Source organism: Pollicipes pollicipes, unplaced genomic scaffold, assembly GCF_011947565.3.
Source record: "Pollicipes pollicipes isolate AB1234 unplaced genomic scaffold, Ppol_2.1 Scaffold_7262;HRSCAF=8765_pilon_pilon_pilon, whole genome shotgun sequence".
Taxonomy (NCBI): domain Eukaryota; kingdom Metazoa; phylum Arthropoda; class Thecostraca; order Pollicipedomorpha; family Pollicipedidae; genus Pollicipes; species Pollicipes pollicipes.
The window spans coordinates 4,371,477-4,389,191 of record NW_023597055.1 but is presented as its reverse complement, the minus strand read 5'-3'; the positions used below and the strand labels follow the sequence as shown (position 1 = coordinate 4,389,191).

At 57.0% G+C, this 17,715-nt stretch overlaps 1 protein-coding gene across 2 annotated transcripts; it reads right to left on the bottom strand.

Annotated features, from left to right (window-relative positions):
* Positions 1-1,822: 1,822 nt before the first annotated feature.
* On the bottom strand, positions 1,823-17,080 carry LOC119113843 (uncharacterized). 2 transcript variants are annotated; one of them, XM_037238068.1, is made up of 18 exons: positions 16,995-17,080; positions 15,124-15,177; positions 14,500-14,570; positions 14,138-14,232; positions 13,121-13,242; positions 12,720-12,800; positions 11,987-12,064; positions 11,401-11,546; positions 10,682-10,811; positions 10,193-10,289; positions 9,568-9,812; positions 8,850-9,038; positions 7,829-7,936; positions 6,486-6,599; positions 5,788-6,019; positions 4,650-4,753; positions 3,417-3,665; positions 1,823-2,187 (listed from the first exon to the last, which is right to left on the bottom strand). In XM_037238068.1, the coding sequence occupies exons 2-18, from the start codon at positions 15,157-15,159 to the stop codon at positions 2,125-2,127; spliced, it is 2,160 nt and encodes a 719-aa protein (XP_037093963.1). In that variant the 5' UTR covers positions 15,160-15,177; positions 16,995-17,080; the 3' UTR covers positions 1,823-2,124. The 2 variants fall into 2 exon arrangements, with proteins under 2 accessions (XP_037093963.1, XP_037093964.1); XM_037238069.1 differs by lacking the exon at positions 16,995-17,080 and adding an exon at positions 16,179-16,259.
* Positions 17,081-17,715: the final 635 nt, after the last annotated feature.

The following is a 17,715-nucleotide window of genomic DNA, read 5'->3' as shown; positions in this document are numbered from 1 at the left end:
ACTATTTTTCCTGATAAGTCGACACATTCGACTCCGAAAGGCATAAAACCCTGCGAGCAATTGTGGAGAGTCAATCACCAACGTGGAGAGCCCCGGAGCGATCGAAAGTGCCCATATAGGGCACTAGTCTATGCCCATCGAAGCCGTGACAGAAACTGGATGACCATCAACTGGAAAGCCGCAACGTGAGCGAGCTTCAATTCATTAGATGGCATGGAGCAGTTTATGTTTTTTTCTCAGCTCAGTACAAGCTAAAAATACCACTGAGCGTGACTTGCAAAATCGGGTCAATAATAAATGATTCTCGTTCGATTAAGACCTCACAGAGTTTCTAACGAATCGATGTAGGATCTCCGAGAAGATGGGACAGCCTCAGACAAATGTGAACGCCCCGCGATCGAGCGATCGAGGGTCCGAGGGTACATCACACACATCATACAACCACCAACAGCGCTGGGGGCTCCGAACAAACGGAAAGAACCAAGACTGAGACTGACGCGGCAGGTCATTAAGCGATCGGGAGCGTCCCGACAGGTTTCTGGCCTCTGGCGAGCACGCAGGACCCTCCAAGTGAACAGGAAGAACCCAATGTGTTAGGCCGCTGAGTGGCCGGAGGCATTTCGCCGATGAACGTCTAAGCCCCCGGCTACAGCGTTGCGACCTCTAAGTACATCCAAAAACATGCCCAATGTCAATGTGGAAGCCCCTAAGCGTTCGAGGATGTTCGGCTTGACGGTTTGACAGCTAGCGTCTCCGATGAGAACGAAGGACACCCTATAGATGACGATGATATTTCGAATTTTCGGGTTCGTCGACTACACCGGCCGTTTCGCACCTAGACATCACCAGCGCAGAGCTCCCCCCCCCCCTCCCCCCCTCGGATCGGCCGCTGGGGTTTTCACGGCCTTCCCCAGAAGGATGATGGTGACGCGCCAGCTCCGCCCTTCGTTCAATGAGGGGAGGGAAAAAGTTTCAAGTCAGCCTTCAAAACATAGCTCCTGGCATAGAAGAAACGGCCGCTCCACGGCGGAGAAATGATCACGTTGCGCAGTGGAATGGTGGAGCGCTAAGTGAAACGCACGAAATGACCATAGCCAAAGCGCTACTATCGCGTTTTATTTCTCGGTTGACTGGATCTGCTGTTTCCGCTTTTTGCGCATATCTAGAGTTACCCACGTCCTTCATAGTGCGTCCGGCACGCGTGTGACGTCACGCGTGGTCAGCGCAGCTGGCGGCGTTTGGCGATGAAGAACGTCGCCAGGTCGGCTTCACCGGCGTTACAAGCCCCCCCCCCCCCCCTCCCGCCCCCCCCCCCCCGACGGCATCTGAGCGCCGCGTGGACATTCCAAAGCCCCGCCGAGGCCGCAGATATGGCTGGCCACACCGCCCAGTGCGGCGGTCACGAAGAGAGCGACCACAGCGGGGCGTGACCAGCGGCCGGACTCGACCCCGTCCGCGGCGGTCGTGCAGAGCATCGCCTGTTGAAGCGACCGCAGCGGGATGACCAGCGGCCGGACTCATCCCCCTCCGCGGCGATCGCGCACAGCATCACCTGTCGAAGCGACCGCAGCGGGAGGGCCAGTGTGGTCAGGACGGGCCCGGACCAGGTCAAAAGGTGGCCCAGGTGTCAAAAAGGCGGACAGATGAGGCCCGGGTCAGATCAACGTACAGGCTCATCCGGATCCGAGTGTGACCGTCTTCTGGACGGCCTGCAGTTCATTCATCATCATTGATCAATCATCATCCATTAGCATTGATCAATGCATTACACCATGCATTTTAGTCTATTTTAGTCTGACTTCATCCAATCCTAAACGACCGATGCGGGCACCAAACATGTATTGTACAGGCATTTTGTACCGCCCTGTCCCATACCAGGCGGCGAACCGTGGGTGGAACGCCAGTAAAAGACGGCCTCAACCGACGCTAAAAGCACGCAACGTGCACAAAGACAGCGCCACCGCGTGCGACATTTCACCAGCAACAAACTCAACGCGTCCCATGCGCATGCCGTGGGACGCCTGGGCACAGCCGGGGCCCCATAGTTTCGAATTCATCCACAGCAGGCTCGTCTCGTCGCTCGCCGCCGAGTGGACCGCCGCCTCCCGGCGACTGGTAGTGTCGCTAGCTCTGCGTGTCTGTGTCGTCCTCGTTGTCCGTGGCCTCGCCGCCCTCCGCCCCGTCAGCCTGCGCAGGGGGCGAGGTCGGTGAGGGGACGACACGGAGTGGCGGGCCCGCCGGCTGGGACGACAGCAGCCCTTTACGAGCGGCCATTGCGGAGAGGCGCCACAGCAGCCAGTCGTGAAGGGCGGCTATTGTAACAGAGCTGACTAACAGCCGCTCGCACAAATCATCTCGCCGAAAACGCAGCTAAGCGCGTGACACCACTTCCATACCTTCCCACCACGCATATCTGAAGGACGCACATTGCGATAATTGAACGGGAAGTCGGCAGTATCGTGGTTCCCTGCGCGAGGAGGCGCGCTTAACTATCCTAAAGAGCGGGACACCCTGCGGTGGTCGTGCCGCCCTCAAAGAGGTATTGGGTTTGTTAACTTCGGAAACCTCCAGACTGACGGATACCGTGCGGCGTGCATGTTAGAGGCACTCACTCAAGAACAGGGGACATGGCATGACATGACGAGGCATGATCGACGGCCAACAGAGCGTCTGTCACGCCCACAGAGCATCTGTCACGTCCACAGAGCGTCTGTCACGTCCACAGAGCGTCTGTCACGTCCATAGAGCGTCTGTCACGCCAGCAGAGCATCTGTCACGCCCACAGAAAGTCTGCCACGCCCACAGAGCGTCTGTCACGTCCACAGAGCGCCTGTTACGCCAGCAGAGCGTCTGTCACGCCCACAGAGCCTCTGTTACGCCAGAAGAGCGTCTGTCACGCCCACAGGGCGTCTGTCATCCGCCAAAAGAGCGTCTGTCACGCCCACATAGCGTTTGTTACGCCAGCAGAGCGTCTGTCACGTCCACAGAGCGTCTGTCACGCCCACGGAGCGTCTGTCACGTCCACGGAGCGTCTGTCATCCGCCCAAAGAGCGTCTGTCCCGACCACAGAACGTCTGGCATGCCTACGGAGTGTTTGCTACGCCAACAGAGGGTCTGGCACGCCAACAGAGCGTCTGTCATTCGCTCCCCTCCGGGTGGGTGCAACATGCGTTAACCGGCAGTCTTCATCGCCACGCCCCCGTGTCAAATGTCCCAAACATAAGTATCGCGTCAAATGGTGTTTGTCGAAAGTCACTTGTCAGTCTGCTAACCTCGTCGGAAAGTGGTCTAAATCAGCGCAAAGCCCCTGGGAAGATCATCAGAAGAAAATCCACCCACAGAGCCCCACCCCAACACCCACCTGTCACACTCACCTCAGACCCGACCACCCGCGTTGGCCACCCGCCAAGGCTCACCTGTTTGACAGCCGTCAGACAAACGCCGTTCTCCACGTGACCGGTCTGGCCTCCGGCACCGGCGCACACGACCGTCAGCAGCGTGTGCGGCGGTGCCGCCCGGTACAGCCGGCGCAGACGCTTGTCCAGCTTGCGGAGGTGGCGGCGTGCCTGCTCCTCCGACAGCGACCAGTGCAGCCGGTCGCGCAGCTCCAGGTGGCAGAACGTGAGGTCGGCCGAAGCCAGGGCCGCGCCCGCCTGGTCGCACGCCTGCCGGGGCGGGGAGGGAGGGGGGGGGGTCAGAGGGGTGCTCCTGTGCTCGCGCGCGGACGGGGGTCAGAAGGGTGCTCTTGTGTTCCTGCTCGCGGCGCGGAGGGGGGGGGGGGCGTCAGAGGAACGCTCCTGTGCTGTTCGCGGCGCGGAGAGGGGTCAGAGGGGTGCTCTCGTCTTCCTGCTCGTGGCGCGGAGGGGGGGAGGGGGCGCCAGAGGAACGCTCCTGTGCTGCTCGCGGCGCGGGGAGGGGGTCAGAGGGAGCTCCTGCGCTCCTGGGCTCACGGCGTAGAGGGGGAAGGGGGGCCATCAGAGGGGTGCTCCTGTGTTCCTGCTCACGGCGCGGAGGGGGAGGGTCAGAGGGACGCTCCTACGCTCGCGGAGAGGAGAGGGGGGGGGGGGGCGTCAGAGGAACGCTCCTGTGCTGCTCGCGGCGCGGGGAGGGGGCGGGGTGTCTGAGGAACGCTCCTGTGCTGCTCGCGGCGCGGAGAGGGGTCAGAGGGAGCTCCTTTGCTCCTGGGCTCGCGGCCTAGAGGGGGGGGGGCAGGCACAGAGGGACGCTCCTGTGCTCCTGATCTCGCGACGTCCGATCGTGACGCCTGGCCTCTCATCCTGACCACTGCAATGAACCTTCCATTCTGCAGTCCCCGTTCCACTTTATAATACTGTCTGATCGGAAATATATATATATATATATATATATATATATATATATATATATATATATAAATTGGCATGCCGCCGATGTAACGACGCTCTGCACTCTGCACCGCGCCGACCGCTCGGTCTTATGGCCCACGCAACCATCTTTTATTCAACAGCGCAATCACTCGAATACAGCTCGTCTTGGTGTACACCCAGCGCGATTATGCGTCCACAAGGACTGATGACACCATGTAGCTTTACGAGGCGCCGCAGCACAGCTGACGACGGCGGCGGCGGCGGCGGCGCAGACCCAAGGCCAGCAGCAAGCAGCGCACCCACCTGCCGGTTGCTGGGCGCCTGCTTGAGCGTCAGGGACGGGTGATTGGTGGTCTCGCAGGCCACGCGGTAGATGTCGGCGCCCGGACCAGATGCCACGATCGCAGCTGCCGCCAGAAGGGGCGTCAGGCACTCCCGGGCGGCGGAAGCGGCGCGCGCGACAGACGCGACGCGGCGGAGCAGAAGGCGGCGAGAGGTTTCGCTGAAGTTACGAAGCGTGGTGTGTCACAAGGCTGACCGAATGCCGTGTCATTCTGTTCCAATGATGCTGTGAAAAACGCGTGCGGTAATCGCGCCGCGTTTTCGGAGTCGGAGCTGGTGACATAGCATAAACAGCACGCACTGATGACGACCCGCTCCTCCGTGCAGTTAAGCAGGCAGTAGCCGCCCATAACCCCAATCTGACGACCATCTCATCCGGAGTTCACGGCCATGCAAGAGCCGGCGGCGGCAGCAGACGGAGCCCGCCCATGACAGCCGACCGTGACCGGCGCTGGCGAGATCGGCAGGTGCATGCAGGCGGGCCGAACAGCGGGGGAGATAGCAGCCGCCCATAACTCAAGCCCACATCGGTGAGCCGACCGACAGGATAAGCGAGCGGCAGCGATACACGGTATGGAATCGGCTTCCTCGTCAAAAGGATCGTTGCTCATGCGGATCAGCAGAGTGGACGGCATACTTCCAGATGGACAAACTGATACTGTCGCCATATCAGGAGCGCACTGACTCGACACATGCTAATGGTCTCAACTTGGCAAGCTCTGCTCATTGAAGGCACTGCACGTACCAAAAGGACGAGATTATATGCATTCGATGTTCACAATAACATTCTGATGCTCGCAGACCACCAGGATGTGCATACCAGCTCTCATGCACACTCATACATACAGGCATGTGCACATGCATACACACACACTATATATATATATATATACGTATGTATGTATAATACACACACGCATGTATGAATACACACACATACCTTCATGCATGCATGCAAACATGCATATATATATATATATATATATATATATATATAATACCGGCGCTCGCACGGTTCTGCAAAGTAGTCAACACGACCGTGGGGTGTTCCAGTAGCCGTCCATAACCCCCTCTCCCCTCCCATCCCCGGCTCACTCACTGGTGACGCCGACCTCGTCCATGCGGCTGAGCAGGCTGGTGTAGTAGCCGTCCATATTGACGGCGGCGGGCAGGGCGCCGTCGTCGGCCGGCTCCGGGCCGGTGCCGTTCATGGCCGGCACGTAGCCGCCCTGCGCGGCGTCGCCGTAGGCATAGCCGCGCGCCAGCTTGCGCTGCACCAGGCGCAGGGAGGCGAGCGCGTCCTCGGTGGCGTCGTGGCCCGTCTCGTCGTTCTGGAGGGGGAGGGGAGAGGAGGGGCTCTGTAATGTGTGTGGGGGGAGGAGCGCTGTGCTGTGGCGACGGAGGCGATTAGAAGTGGCGCTGCGGTGGGGACCGGCACGGGACGCTGACAGCACGCGGGCGGCGCTCCGTTGGACTCGGGCCGAAGGATTTCTCTCGTGTTGTCGCCTCGATTGTCTGACGGTGGCGGGCGTTTGGCGGGGTGGAGGACCTCACCTGTATCGGGCGTTTGGCGGGTGGAGGACCTCACCTGTATCGGGTGTTTGGCGGGTGGAGGACCTCACCTGTATCGGGCGTTTGGCGGGGTGGAGGACCTCACCTGTATCGGGCGTTTGGCGGGGTGGAGGACCTCACCTGTATCGGGCGTTTGGAGGGGTGGAGGACCTCACCTGTATCGGGCGTTTGGAGGGGTGGAGGACCTCACCTGTATCGGGCGTTTGGAGGGGTGGAGGACCTCACCTGGATGGTCTCGCCAAGAAACATGTAGGAGAGCAGCGACAGCTTGGTCTTGCGGTGGCGCACGCCCGTGATGTTGAAGATGACGCTGGTGTCAATGATGTACGGGTGCATCATCTGGCAGGGGAAGGCGGTGACGTCACTACGGGTGCGCCCCTGTCAGCGTCAGCGTACCTCCGGCTACGTGACGTCACAAGACACGGTCCGGCCACGCCGCAACCCCTGTTTTGAAGATGACTGTCCTCCACAACACCGCCAACTTCACCATCCCGCAGCCCATGACAGAACAGCTGCCTTGGATGAGTACCCGTCGCCAGCAACGAGCTGCAATCTCTGCTGCGTATTGACTTTGCAGCCGCCTTTGATGACGTCACGGTGATGAACGGCACACACCCTGCGGCCCGACGGGATAGAGGCGTAAGCGGCGCAAACGCTTCAGAACCGGTTGTATAGCCCTGCAGGGGCGTGGCATCTGCTCGTAAACCTTTATGAGCAAGGACAAAAGTCTGCTCCGCTTCGCTGGCAAAAGCCAGATCGCTACGCTGCGGCCAGAAGGAGCACGGCCATCTCCCGCCGCTCTACGCTGCGCCTCCCGCGGGTTGCAGCTTGCTCTGCGCTCAAGAATGTCAGCAGCAAAGAAGCGCAGCGTACAAGTCTGAGCCAGCGTCCCAAAATGCACTCAGTAGTGTGCGCAAGAGGTAAATATAACTTGATGCCGCCGGAGCTCTAGCTCCCCAGTGGTCTCCAGTCTCACACAATCCGTTGGCTGGTAATCCCTCGCCCTCCGACACCCCGAGCCACGCCGTCTGTCCTGCCCGTCCCAGCTGTCGAGCCGGAGGCGCCTTGATTTCGGGTCGACCGCCGCCCGGCTCGATGCTGATTGGCCAATTTTGAGTCAGGGGAGGAGCAACAGCCAGAACACCGCGGGTCGGGGTGCGATAGGATGAACAATCGCTCCCCCTACCGCTCAAGTGGCCGAATATCACACACCGGTCTGAGCAAGGACTCAAGCTCAATCAATTAAATGGTCCGAGCTGGTCTCCTGAGCCCACATATATTTTCATAATCGGATAACCCCAACCTGATTTTAGCCGGTCCTCAACGAATCTGGGGGGGGGGGCTGACCCGGCACCCCTGACCTGTCTCGATCTCAGCCCGGATGTTCACCTGGAGGCCATCCTGACCCGCCCCCACCACCATCCAGATGTTCACCTAGGGCACCCCAGACCTGCCCCGACCTCCGCCCAGATGTCCACCTGGGGAGCATCCTAACCCGCCCCCACCACCATCCAGATGTTCACCTGGGGGCACCCCTGACCTGCCCCGACCTCCGTCAAGAAGTTCACCTGGAGCGCGCGCAGGTCATTGTTAAAGCTCTGGCCGATGAGAATGGCGTCAGCCGGCAGCAGGCGCCGCAGGTCGCGCTGTACGTCCTCCAGTCTCGTGGTCACGCCCTGCGGCGGCGAAGGAGGGCAAACAGGATTAGTTCCACGGAATGTTATCGTAGCTGATGTAAGGCAAGCCCGGTGATTGGCCGTCACCCAAGAGCCGCGCCGTTGGTGGAAGGCAGTAAATACAACAATGCAATCGTCGCGACCATGAAAACATTGAACAAGGTCGACTAACATCATAGTGTGGCAAATCGCACATGGTTGCAAGGATTGCGTTATTAACATGTTCACAGATGTTCGTTCCAAAGTATTCGTTGCATTCGTGTTCATCTGTTACAGTGACGCTCTTCTGTTTCGAAATACCCACCAAATGAGATGTATTTAGTCACATTATTCTCTTGTTGGTCTAAACTAAACTATAGGTGTGTGCATGTCATGTTTTGTGCTCCCAAATGCTTTTGTTCTTGTTTTACGGCGAAGCAGTGAATTTACGGAATACGCGTGCACAAGCGCACCTACGTCCCTCTGGAAAAACAGCCGGTGGCCACGTCTTAAGCACACATGATCCCGGGACGCCGCGTGCCGCAGCCCCCACAGCCGCAGAGGCGGCGCGGTCCACGACAGGGCACTGCCCGCCCCTCCCCTCGCCTCTGGACCCACAGCGCGGCACGCCCCGCAGCCCCCCCCCCCCCCCCCCCAGCCGCAGAGGCGGTGCGGTCCACGACGGGGCGCTGCCCGCCCTTCCCCTCGCCTCTGGACCCACAGCGCGGCGCGCGCCGCAGCCCCCACAGCCGCAGAGGCGGCGCGGTCCACGACAGGGCGCTGCCCGCCCCTCCCCTCGCCTCTGGACCCACAGCGCGGCACGCCTCGCCCCCCCCCCCCCCCCTCCCCCCCCCCCCCCCAGCCGCAGAGGCGGTGCGGTCCACCATAGGGCGCTGCCAGCCCCTCCCCCCTCCACAGCTGGCCGGCGGCTGACCTCGAGCCGCTCGGCGGTGATGCCCGAGTAGCGGGTGAGGTAGTCGGTGATGGGGTTGTCGGGCCGCACCAGCGTGCCGTACACCAGCTCCTCGGCTTCGCTCAGCACCGAGATGCTGGTGAGCTCGCTGCCCTCGCGCGTCAGGCACATCTCGCAGTCTACGGCGAACATCGGCGAGTCGTCGGTGACCTGGGGTGGGCAGCGCGGGCCGTCACGGCACGGAACCCAGCGGCCGGCTGGCGCCTCAGCGACACGCTGCTCTGAGCGAGAGGGTTTGATTACGACGCCGTTGCTTCAGACGCGTTCGTGTGATCGCAGTCTCCAGGTCAGCGACGTCGGTCTTGTGAGGACGAAGCAAACGATCGGCGCAGACCTCGTCAGCCGACGTCCTTCTACCTGGCCAAATCGTGTCGATGTCAAGAGCGTGACACGCACAACTGCACAGCAAAACCGAACCCCCAATGTCTGCTGCTTGCGTCTCTCAAGTGATAACTGGCTACCGCCGACGGCAACGTGCCCTCCCCATTTCCTACCATCTCGAACACAACCTTGCCACGAGAGCACATCCACGTCTCGGGGCACCTGTGACGTCTGCATCTTCCTAAATCTTCAGACATTTTCTGAGGCATTGCAATAGTTACCATCCGCCGGAATGTCACCCACTAAACCAAATCATCCCACTCTCAAAGTGTCCCTCCCACTCCAGCCCCAGACTAACCGGCTTGTACTTGTCCTTGGTGGGCACGAATCCGCGGAAGGCCTTGCTGTAGAGGCCGGCGCCAGGCAGCGGGTAGCCCTCCTCCATCAGCTGCGAGATGTCCAGCAGCAGCGCCGTGCGCCCAATGGCCGCCGGCTGCGGCAGCGCCTGGGGCAGATCGCTGCCGCCGCCGCCAGGGGCGCTGGTGTCGCCCCACTGCCGGTGGATGAGGCCCGCCTGCACGGCTCCGTCCAGACTCCCCAGCTCTGTGGCGGCGGACGGCGGGACGTGATCAGTCATCGGATGACCTCACGGTCGGTGGGACGCTTCCAGTCACGCCCCATGTATCGCGGCGGACGGCAGGACGTGATCAGTCATTGGATGACCTCACGGTCGGTGGGACGCCTCCGGTCACGCCCCATGTATCAGCGAACCCTAAGTGTCGCCATGCTCGTGTGGAGGTGGGACAGAGGCAGCTCCCTCTGGCTGGAATCGAGCCCAAATGTGCCGATCGCGAGCACCTCCACAGCCACTCAAGCCCCATCCCGTGATGTTATCGGGACCGGAGAGGCCGGGGGGTTTCTACATGCCGATGATGGGTAGTGGCACGCCAGGCCCGAGCGCTGGGGTGTACTATGCTGCTCACGCTGAACGAGCCGGTGCTTCTGCGTCATGCTGAGCGGCACGTTCAGGATCTCCTCGGCTACGCTGGTGCCGTAGTGGGCCGGCGAGATCAGCTCCGTCTGCGGCAGCGCCATCTCGCGTCAACCGTCAGGATCGTGCCCCGCCATCGCTACCTGAACAGAGCGGTGAATGGTAGCTGTGTCTCTCGGCACCTCGTGTCGCATCGCACCTCATCAGTCACGTGCCTGGGGTCAGCACCACGGGTCAAGGCGGGCAACATGGCAGCCAAACCCCTACCGGAACGACAGTGTAGAGAGTGAAATCAACATACAATCATCATCAATCAACATACTTCAAGTGCACTCACTGCTATCATCATCTTTGTGAATACATATTTGAAAGCTGATTACATCCATTGGTATGAAAAAGCGATACACAAATAAGGCAGCGCAGCTGCGACGCCCCCTAGAGTCCGATGGGGGGATGGGTCGGAGGCGTGTCCACGCCGTACCTGATGCGGGAAGAGGGTCAGCGTGGACTTCATCAGGTCCTGGTGTAGCTGGAGGTCACGCAGGGAGAGGCCGTCCACCACCATGGCCACCGTGCGGGAGATCCGGTCCGCGTTCAGTAGGTTGCACCACCTGTCGGTGCGCAGGAGCGGCACGTCACACCACGTGGAGGGAAATGGTGGCCGAGGTGATGCTTGAAGGAACAAGGGCGCCAAACGAACCGCGTTTAGGGCTCGGTTGTGGTGCGATATCATTATCAGAGATGTCCATATCATGCTATGTTACAACGTCTCTAAGAACGAGTGTCATGCTTCATTACACACGGGATCGACTGTGCAGGTTTCCGCAAGCTCAGAGACACCATCCCACGCTGGAAATCATTTTACGCCTTGTAGTATGCAGTAACGAGCTTGCAAACCGAGCACGCGCGGCGCACGCCTGCCCGGTCACCGCGTCAGACGTATGCCTGAGTCCCTATCAGGACGTCTCGACAGTACGGACATGGTGGGCTAGGGCGCGCAGGCCCGCCCGGTCTCCTCGTTAGAGGTGTGGTTGAGTCCCTATCGGGAGGTCCCGGGTCCAGTCCGGGAGGTCCCGGGTCCCGAGTCCGGGAGGTCCAGATCCAGTGCGGACCTGGTGGTCCAGAGCGCACGCATGCCTACCCCGTCCCCGCGTCAGAGGCATGTTTGAGCCCCCATCGGGACGTCTCGGTGGTACGGACCTGGTGGGCCAGGGCGCGTGGTCCGGCACGACCGCGTTTAACAGCAGCGTCTGCACGTCCCGCATGAAGATGGGGGTCCTGCTGTGGGCGGCCATTAGCAGGGAGGCGTGGTCGCCCGTGGAGGAGAGCTGGAACTCCGGACACCGCTGCAACGGAACAGGTCACGGGGTCAGGTCACCAACGGAACAGGTCACAGGGTCAGGTCATCAACGGAACAGGTCGCCGGGTCAGGTCACCAACGGGACAGGTCACCGGGTCAGGTAACCAACGGAACAGGTCACCGGATCAGGTCACCAACGGGACAGGTCACCGGGTCAGGTCATGAACGGAACAGGTCACCGGGTCAGGTCACCAACGGATCAGGTCACCGGGTCAGGTCGCAAACGCAACCCGGAACCCAGAAACACAACGGATTTGACACTCGTAGCGCTGCAGTGCTGGCTGTGCCTATGAACTGGGTCCTTCTCGTAGGTCCGGCCATTAGCTCCAATCGGGTCGATGAAGGGGTCAACTATCATGGGCAAGTCGCAGCGTCAGTCCGATACACAGCCACGGGAGTGACTTTTTGAGCCATGCCGCCGTTCACCTCCTTCCTCCGCTTCCGCCGCAGCGAGGTGCGCATCGCCTGGTAGTCGTCGGCGCTGATCTCGTCCGACGGCTCCGCCTGGAACAGCGGTCAGACGGCGCTGCTGACGGCAAGCAGGAGCCGACAGGCGCACAGTGCTGTCACGTGGGCGCGGGGCCTAGGAGGCGTTGAAAACCCTTTCCAAAGAGATTTCCGACTAGCATGCACTCCTCATCGCATATATATATATATATATATATATATATATATATATGCATTAACTTTCCCTAGCATTTCCATCCCTAACAGCTTCTCGTTCGGGATACAGCTAGAAGGGCTACTTAAAAGCACCCAATCGGCACACATATATGAGATATTCGCGTCCAAGTCCACAAGGCTGCCAACTAACGCTGCCGGCCTTCGTTTCGACCGTAGCGAGGCGGCGGCTTCTGGTCCCGTGGCAGGTATTGTCCAGGTGGTCACGGCACAGTGGGGAGATAATATTGGTGACACAACAGGGAAACAACAGTGGCACTGCTGGTCTGGAGTCGGCAGCGTCCAATGAAAGGATCGAAACAACCATTTGGAGAATGCTCGCATACTGTGCAGTCCTCATGTGAAAAGCAAGCAGAATTGTGAGCCCATTGCACTTCTGAAGTCACAACTATCCTTCTTATCCGTGGTTTCACAGCTCGTGGACTCGTCCGTGACGTCACAGCTTCCTTTCTCGCGCCGGTGACGTCACAATGCCTACCTGTGTCGTGTCTGCCGCCGAGGAGCCTGCCGTCGGGGGCCGCTTTCCCGCCCGACACTCGTGCTCGCCGGAGGCCGCTCCCTGTCGCCGCATTTAAACATCAGCGCAAGATGTGGTCACCGTAGACTCAGGTGACACACCATACTGTGTGCCAGACTGTATCAAAGCCTGGATTTTCGTCCTTGGCGTGTGTATTATTTTGTTCCAAAAACTCCTCACGCTGTTCCTTTTGGGAGAGGTATTCCCCATCCCGTGGTGTTACTGGATGATCGGAATGTTTGCATATTAAAACCAGGCCACCGCCATACAGCAATCGAGTTCAGCTGGGCTCTACACAGCCATGAAGTAGTGGCGTTCATAAGTCCTAATTATAGCCATTCATGGCGAACGGGCAGTCCCACCTTGCCTCCATCCCGCGTCCTGTCATTGTGCAGCACCACCGCCAGCAGGGCCTGCAGCTTCCGCCGCCTGCGCTCGTGTCGACTGAGCGCCTTCGACGAGGAGAGTCTGGGCGCCTGGACTCCTGCACAACGAGCGCAGAGCGTCAACAGAGCGCTCCAGGCACGTGGTGGTGCGCCTGCGAAGCCTGCACAACGAGCACAGAGCGTCAACAGAGCGCTCCAGGCACGTGATGGTGTGCCTGCGAAGTCTGCTGATGAGCCAACGTCGCCGCCGACCGCGAGCGACGCGCCAAGGGTTCGTGAGAGCAGGTGAAGGCCACCACTAGAGGACTCGGACTGGAGCTCGTGAACGCTTTCGCCGGACAAGGCGACCGTTTAACGACGGCGCCACTCTGCTCCACGATCGACGACCGGGGCGTCCTGTAATGTGACGTCACGCATCGCGAGCGACCCCGACAACACGGGACGCGACCAGTGGTCAACTCGAGCCGAAGTCTATCCTGTTCGCTACAGTTATCCCCACAGCCAACTCGAGTCTATTCTTTTCTAATCTCTGCGCTATTTAACGTAGTGCAATTTCGCAAACCACCGCCGCTCACGACAGTCGGGTGCGTACAGCTGGCGAATACAAATACAGCAATGGTCCTCGAGCGTGAACATTCCTGAACCACCTGGGTGCGGGAAATTAGTATTTGACGCTTGTCTGAAAGGCATGGCAGCTGGGCACAAGTTCGATAGTGCTAGCAAATGTCCTAACATGGTGCATTGTAATTGCGCGGTAAAGTCATGTCCACTCATCGCCCTCTGCGTGTCCTACTCCAACAGTTTTGGTCTGCCTCGAAGACCAACGGTCATGAATGAAGACCAACGGTCATGGACGACGCTGGTCACGAGGCCAGCGCCGCTGCCGGGGTCACGGCCGGGCGGCAGGCCACGCCTCCACACCCGGCGCGGACCGTTGTGCCGTGCGGGGGCCGACAGGCGGCGGCGGGTGGCGGCGGGCGGGGGCGAACTCACGCGCGCTGGGGCTGACCGCGCCGCTCAGTCGGTCCTCCGGCGTCGCAGGGGCGTCCAGCGGCCCGGAGCCGCCGCTGGTCGCCGCCGAGGCTGCCCTGGACGCAGCGCAGAGGTCAGACACGCACAAGTGACCGGGGACTGTTGCGGATCGGGCTCCGCGCTGGCGGTGGTGCGTCCGCTAAACCATCGGGCACGGTCGACACAAAAATACCATCGCGCAACGTATATAACCGGTGATTTTATACGCAAAAGTAAATACTTAAACTAGCTACAGGCATCAACGGCTTGTTAACAGGTGTTACGTTTATGAAATACATATGCTACGGAGATTCCGTACAGCGGATTGATCGACGGCAGCTTACTTGGGTTCTGAATTTGCCTCTGTTCGCTTCTTCAGTGTGTTTGGAGCCGCCAGGAAAAAAAGCGGGTTGTGCTGAAACATATTCAAAACTAGCTGGAGGAGTGGCAATGGAAAATCTCTCTCATTCAACAGTGCAATAAGGGTGGCTTATTGGGCAATGTGGAAAAAGTTGCACATAAAATGGCATACAAAATGGAAATATCCATAAGTGCAAGATGTTAAAACCAAATATACATGCTTCAAATTCGTCCAGTAACAAACACTGTCCAGGTTGAGAAATGTGGGAGCCCCAAACAAACAAACCCACACTCCATTTTGAGAGACACGACAAAAACTACATGAGAGAAAAAACTGAGCCAGTCACTTCCGCAGCATTACAGCGCTGTGAAAGCTGGTGACATGAGAGAATGTAAAGCCAAAGGCAGCATCATAAGCAAGCAAGGAGACCATTTGCTGTGAACTGTTAGGTACCTATTGAAAACCTTAACATGCAATAAAATGGTAGCTTAACTTCCCAGAGCATTGCAGAATCAGATGCATTTGTGTGAGTCTGGCATTACTACAAACCATCAACTCATGTGTCACATACACCAAAGACTGATCAGCTCATAGCTGCAGAACTCACCCGTAAGGCAGCCTCTAGTACTGAACATTCTGACATGGCTGGGCAGTGTTGTGGCTGTAAAATAACCACAAGACATTACACAGGCAGATTGCTGCTTTTAGTTATATTCACCTGCAAATTAGCTAAGACAATCAATGAGCATACATTCAACACATCATCTTGAAATATATTGCAGCATGCCAAACACATCACCAGGATGGGTTGGAAAAAATCCTGCTGTGGCTATAAAATATATTTGCTTCCTAACCACCCCCTCAAAACTGGACATCACCACCATCACACACCATTGCACAGGAAGAACAAAGGTGTACAAACAGAAACAGGGTATTTTCATGGCTGATGTGACCAAAATGGGTTCTTCCCACTAGCATACAACTTATGGCTAGGCAAACACTGATCTTGCCAAGCACTGGGGCACATTAACACGTGCTCGGTGGGGGGTCAAATTGAGCCTCCCAAAGGTTTTTTCCAGAATGGTTTCTGAGCGGCGCGGCACAGCCGCGCCAAATTTCGCTTAGCTGTAGACAACTGAATAGCAGATTGTTTGGTACAAAAAATTAGATGTGACCTTGTGGCCTTGTAAGGTTGTTGACCTATGGCAGGTCAGAGCCAAGCTAGGGTTTCAGAGAAGACAAGTTCTAGGGAATCGTTCAATCTGATGCAATGATGGAGAGTTAGACAAGGTCACACATCTCTGAGATGCTTTACTAGGCAATGCAAATATTGAATGAGCAAATTATCTTGACCTAAGGTCAGGTATGAAAGCCAGACCAAGCTCAAAACCAACCCGTTTATCAATCTAGGGCTTGCTGTTTGGGGTACTTTCTGGTGCTCATTTCAAATTTACTGAACACAGAAACCACATTATACATTGTCCATGGACTTCTTACAGGTCAGAATAGGTCATTGAGCTAAAATGACCCCAGTCAACATTTTTCTTCTTTTGAGACATACTGCCCAGCATAATCATTGTCGCTTATCCACATGCAACACTTGGAACAGTTTTGTATGATTTTGGTCACCATGACCTTCAAAAGGTCAAAAAGGTTACTGACCTTGAATGAGCATGTGGCTATTTGCTTAGAAACAGATAGCTGGATTGTGGAGATACTTTGGAAACCAACCAGGAACTTGACCTTGTTTGACCCGATTTGACCCAAAAGTCATGACCTGCAAACCTCAAATTTTGACCTGAGTTCACATACAGATCAACATATCCTGCAAATTTGGTGTCTAGCTCTCTTACTTCCCGAGATATCAGGGGGTCAAACCGACCCCCCACCCGAGTGAAGGGTATCTAGCTGGCCACCCGGGCACATGTTAAGCTTTAGCCACCAAACTATGATGCTGGCCTAAAATTTCATAATTACATGGTGTAGTCAGGGTTCATATGGCAAACAATGCTTTACATAGGCTCTCATCCCAGAAATCCATCTATTCAAAGGGACTTCAACTTATCTGTTAAAGAAAGAAGCGATTTCCACAGCCACAGGATGGGGAGTTGGCAACAGTACCCATCATTCTATCTCAGGCAAGACATATACATATAAATGATATTCTGTATATCAGCATATCTGCAGAGCCAAAGTTTCCTGCATGATGTCCCTTCAGCAAATGCTGAGCAATGGTCAGTTATAAGTTGATTAAACATTGCTTTTGTCATTAAGGTCACCTACATAGTTAACATCACTGAATGGTTGGCTGACGTATACCGCTATTTCATTATTCACATAATGAAAAGATTAGCAACTCCCAGGTGTGGGAAAATGTGATCAAGTCAGTGTTTCTATTTCTGAACTATTCGGCTACACATCTGCAATAGAAATAAGCATAAACGAGGCCAGAGAAAAAACGCTTGTTACCCTTCCCACCTGGGTGCTGTCTTCGAAAATATCGTTTACGTGCAAGTTACCACCCTAATTTTACAGATACAACCCCGGATACATGCCGAGCGTCGTGGAGGACCATTTAAATGCATGCAAGAAACGCAGCGCAGTCAAATGTCTTCAGAGTGTCAATATTGTCTTCCCGTACTTTTTCCTCTGATTTTCTCCTCACCGACCCTCAGAAGGTGTCTACGTTGATATAAAAAGCGTTCATGTCGGCACTAGATTTACATGTGTATTCAGGGTGATATTCGGGACCAACAATATTCTTAAATTTAAAAGGGTATGGCTGCAAACTGCACTGCATGATCTTCAATAGGTCTATTTCGGTTCAATACCCCATGCAAATGTGAAACACTTCCCTCATGGAATATTCAATATGTGACTGACAATCCGCGCCAACGCATTGCAATCATCCGGGGTGTGAGCGGGATTTCCCAGGGGGAAGGGGTGCAGCTCTATTCATTGCAAACAAATAGCATCACACGCGCAACATAAACGCTTAGTTTCTTTCATGACACTGTTATAGCACGACCGGTTTGCACTTAGGTTAGTTTTCGGTGTTCATTTCGATTCTCCAATTTTCAAGAAATCTTCAAGTGTCTATGTGCGAACAAAACTTTGATAGGGGTGGGGCCCGTGCCTCGGCGTCCCCCACCTCAATCGCTTCACCTACATAGCCCGTTTAAAACCGCTGCCAGGCAAC

Bases quoted from the DNA above. Each gene is read 5' to 3' on its own strand.
- LOC119113843 (XM_037238068.1), bottom strand. From the start codon at position 15,159: ATGTCAGAATGTTCAGTACTAGAGGCTGCCTTACGG. The intron at 6,600-7,828 runs GTGAACTTCTTG...TTCCCCTGCCAG, and splicing joins ATGACCTGCGCGCGCTCCAG to ATGATGCACCCGTACATCAT. The intron at 4,754-5,787 runs GTGAGTGAGCCG...TTCTGGCGGCAG, and splicing joins GGACGAGGTCGGCGTCACCA to CTGCGATCGTGGCATCTGGT.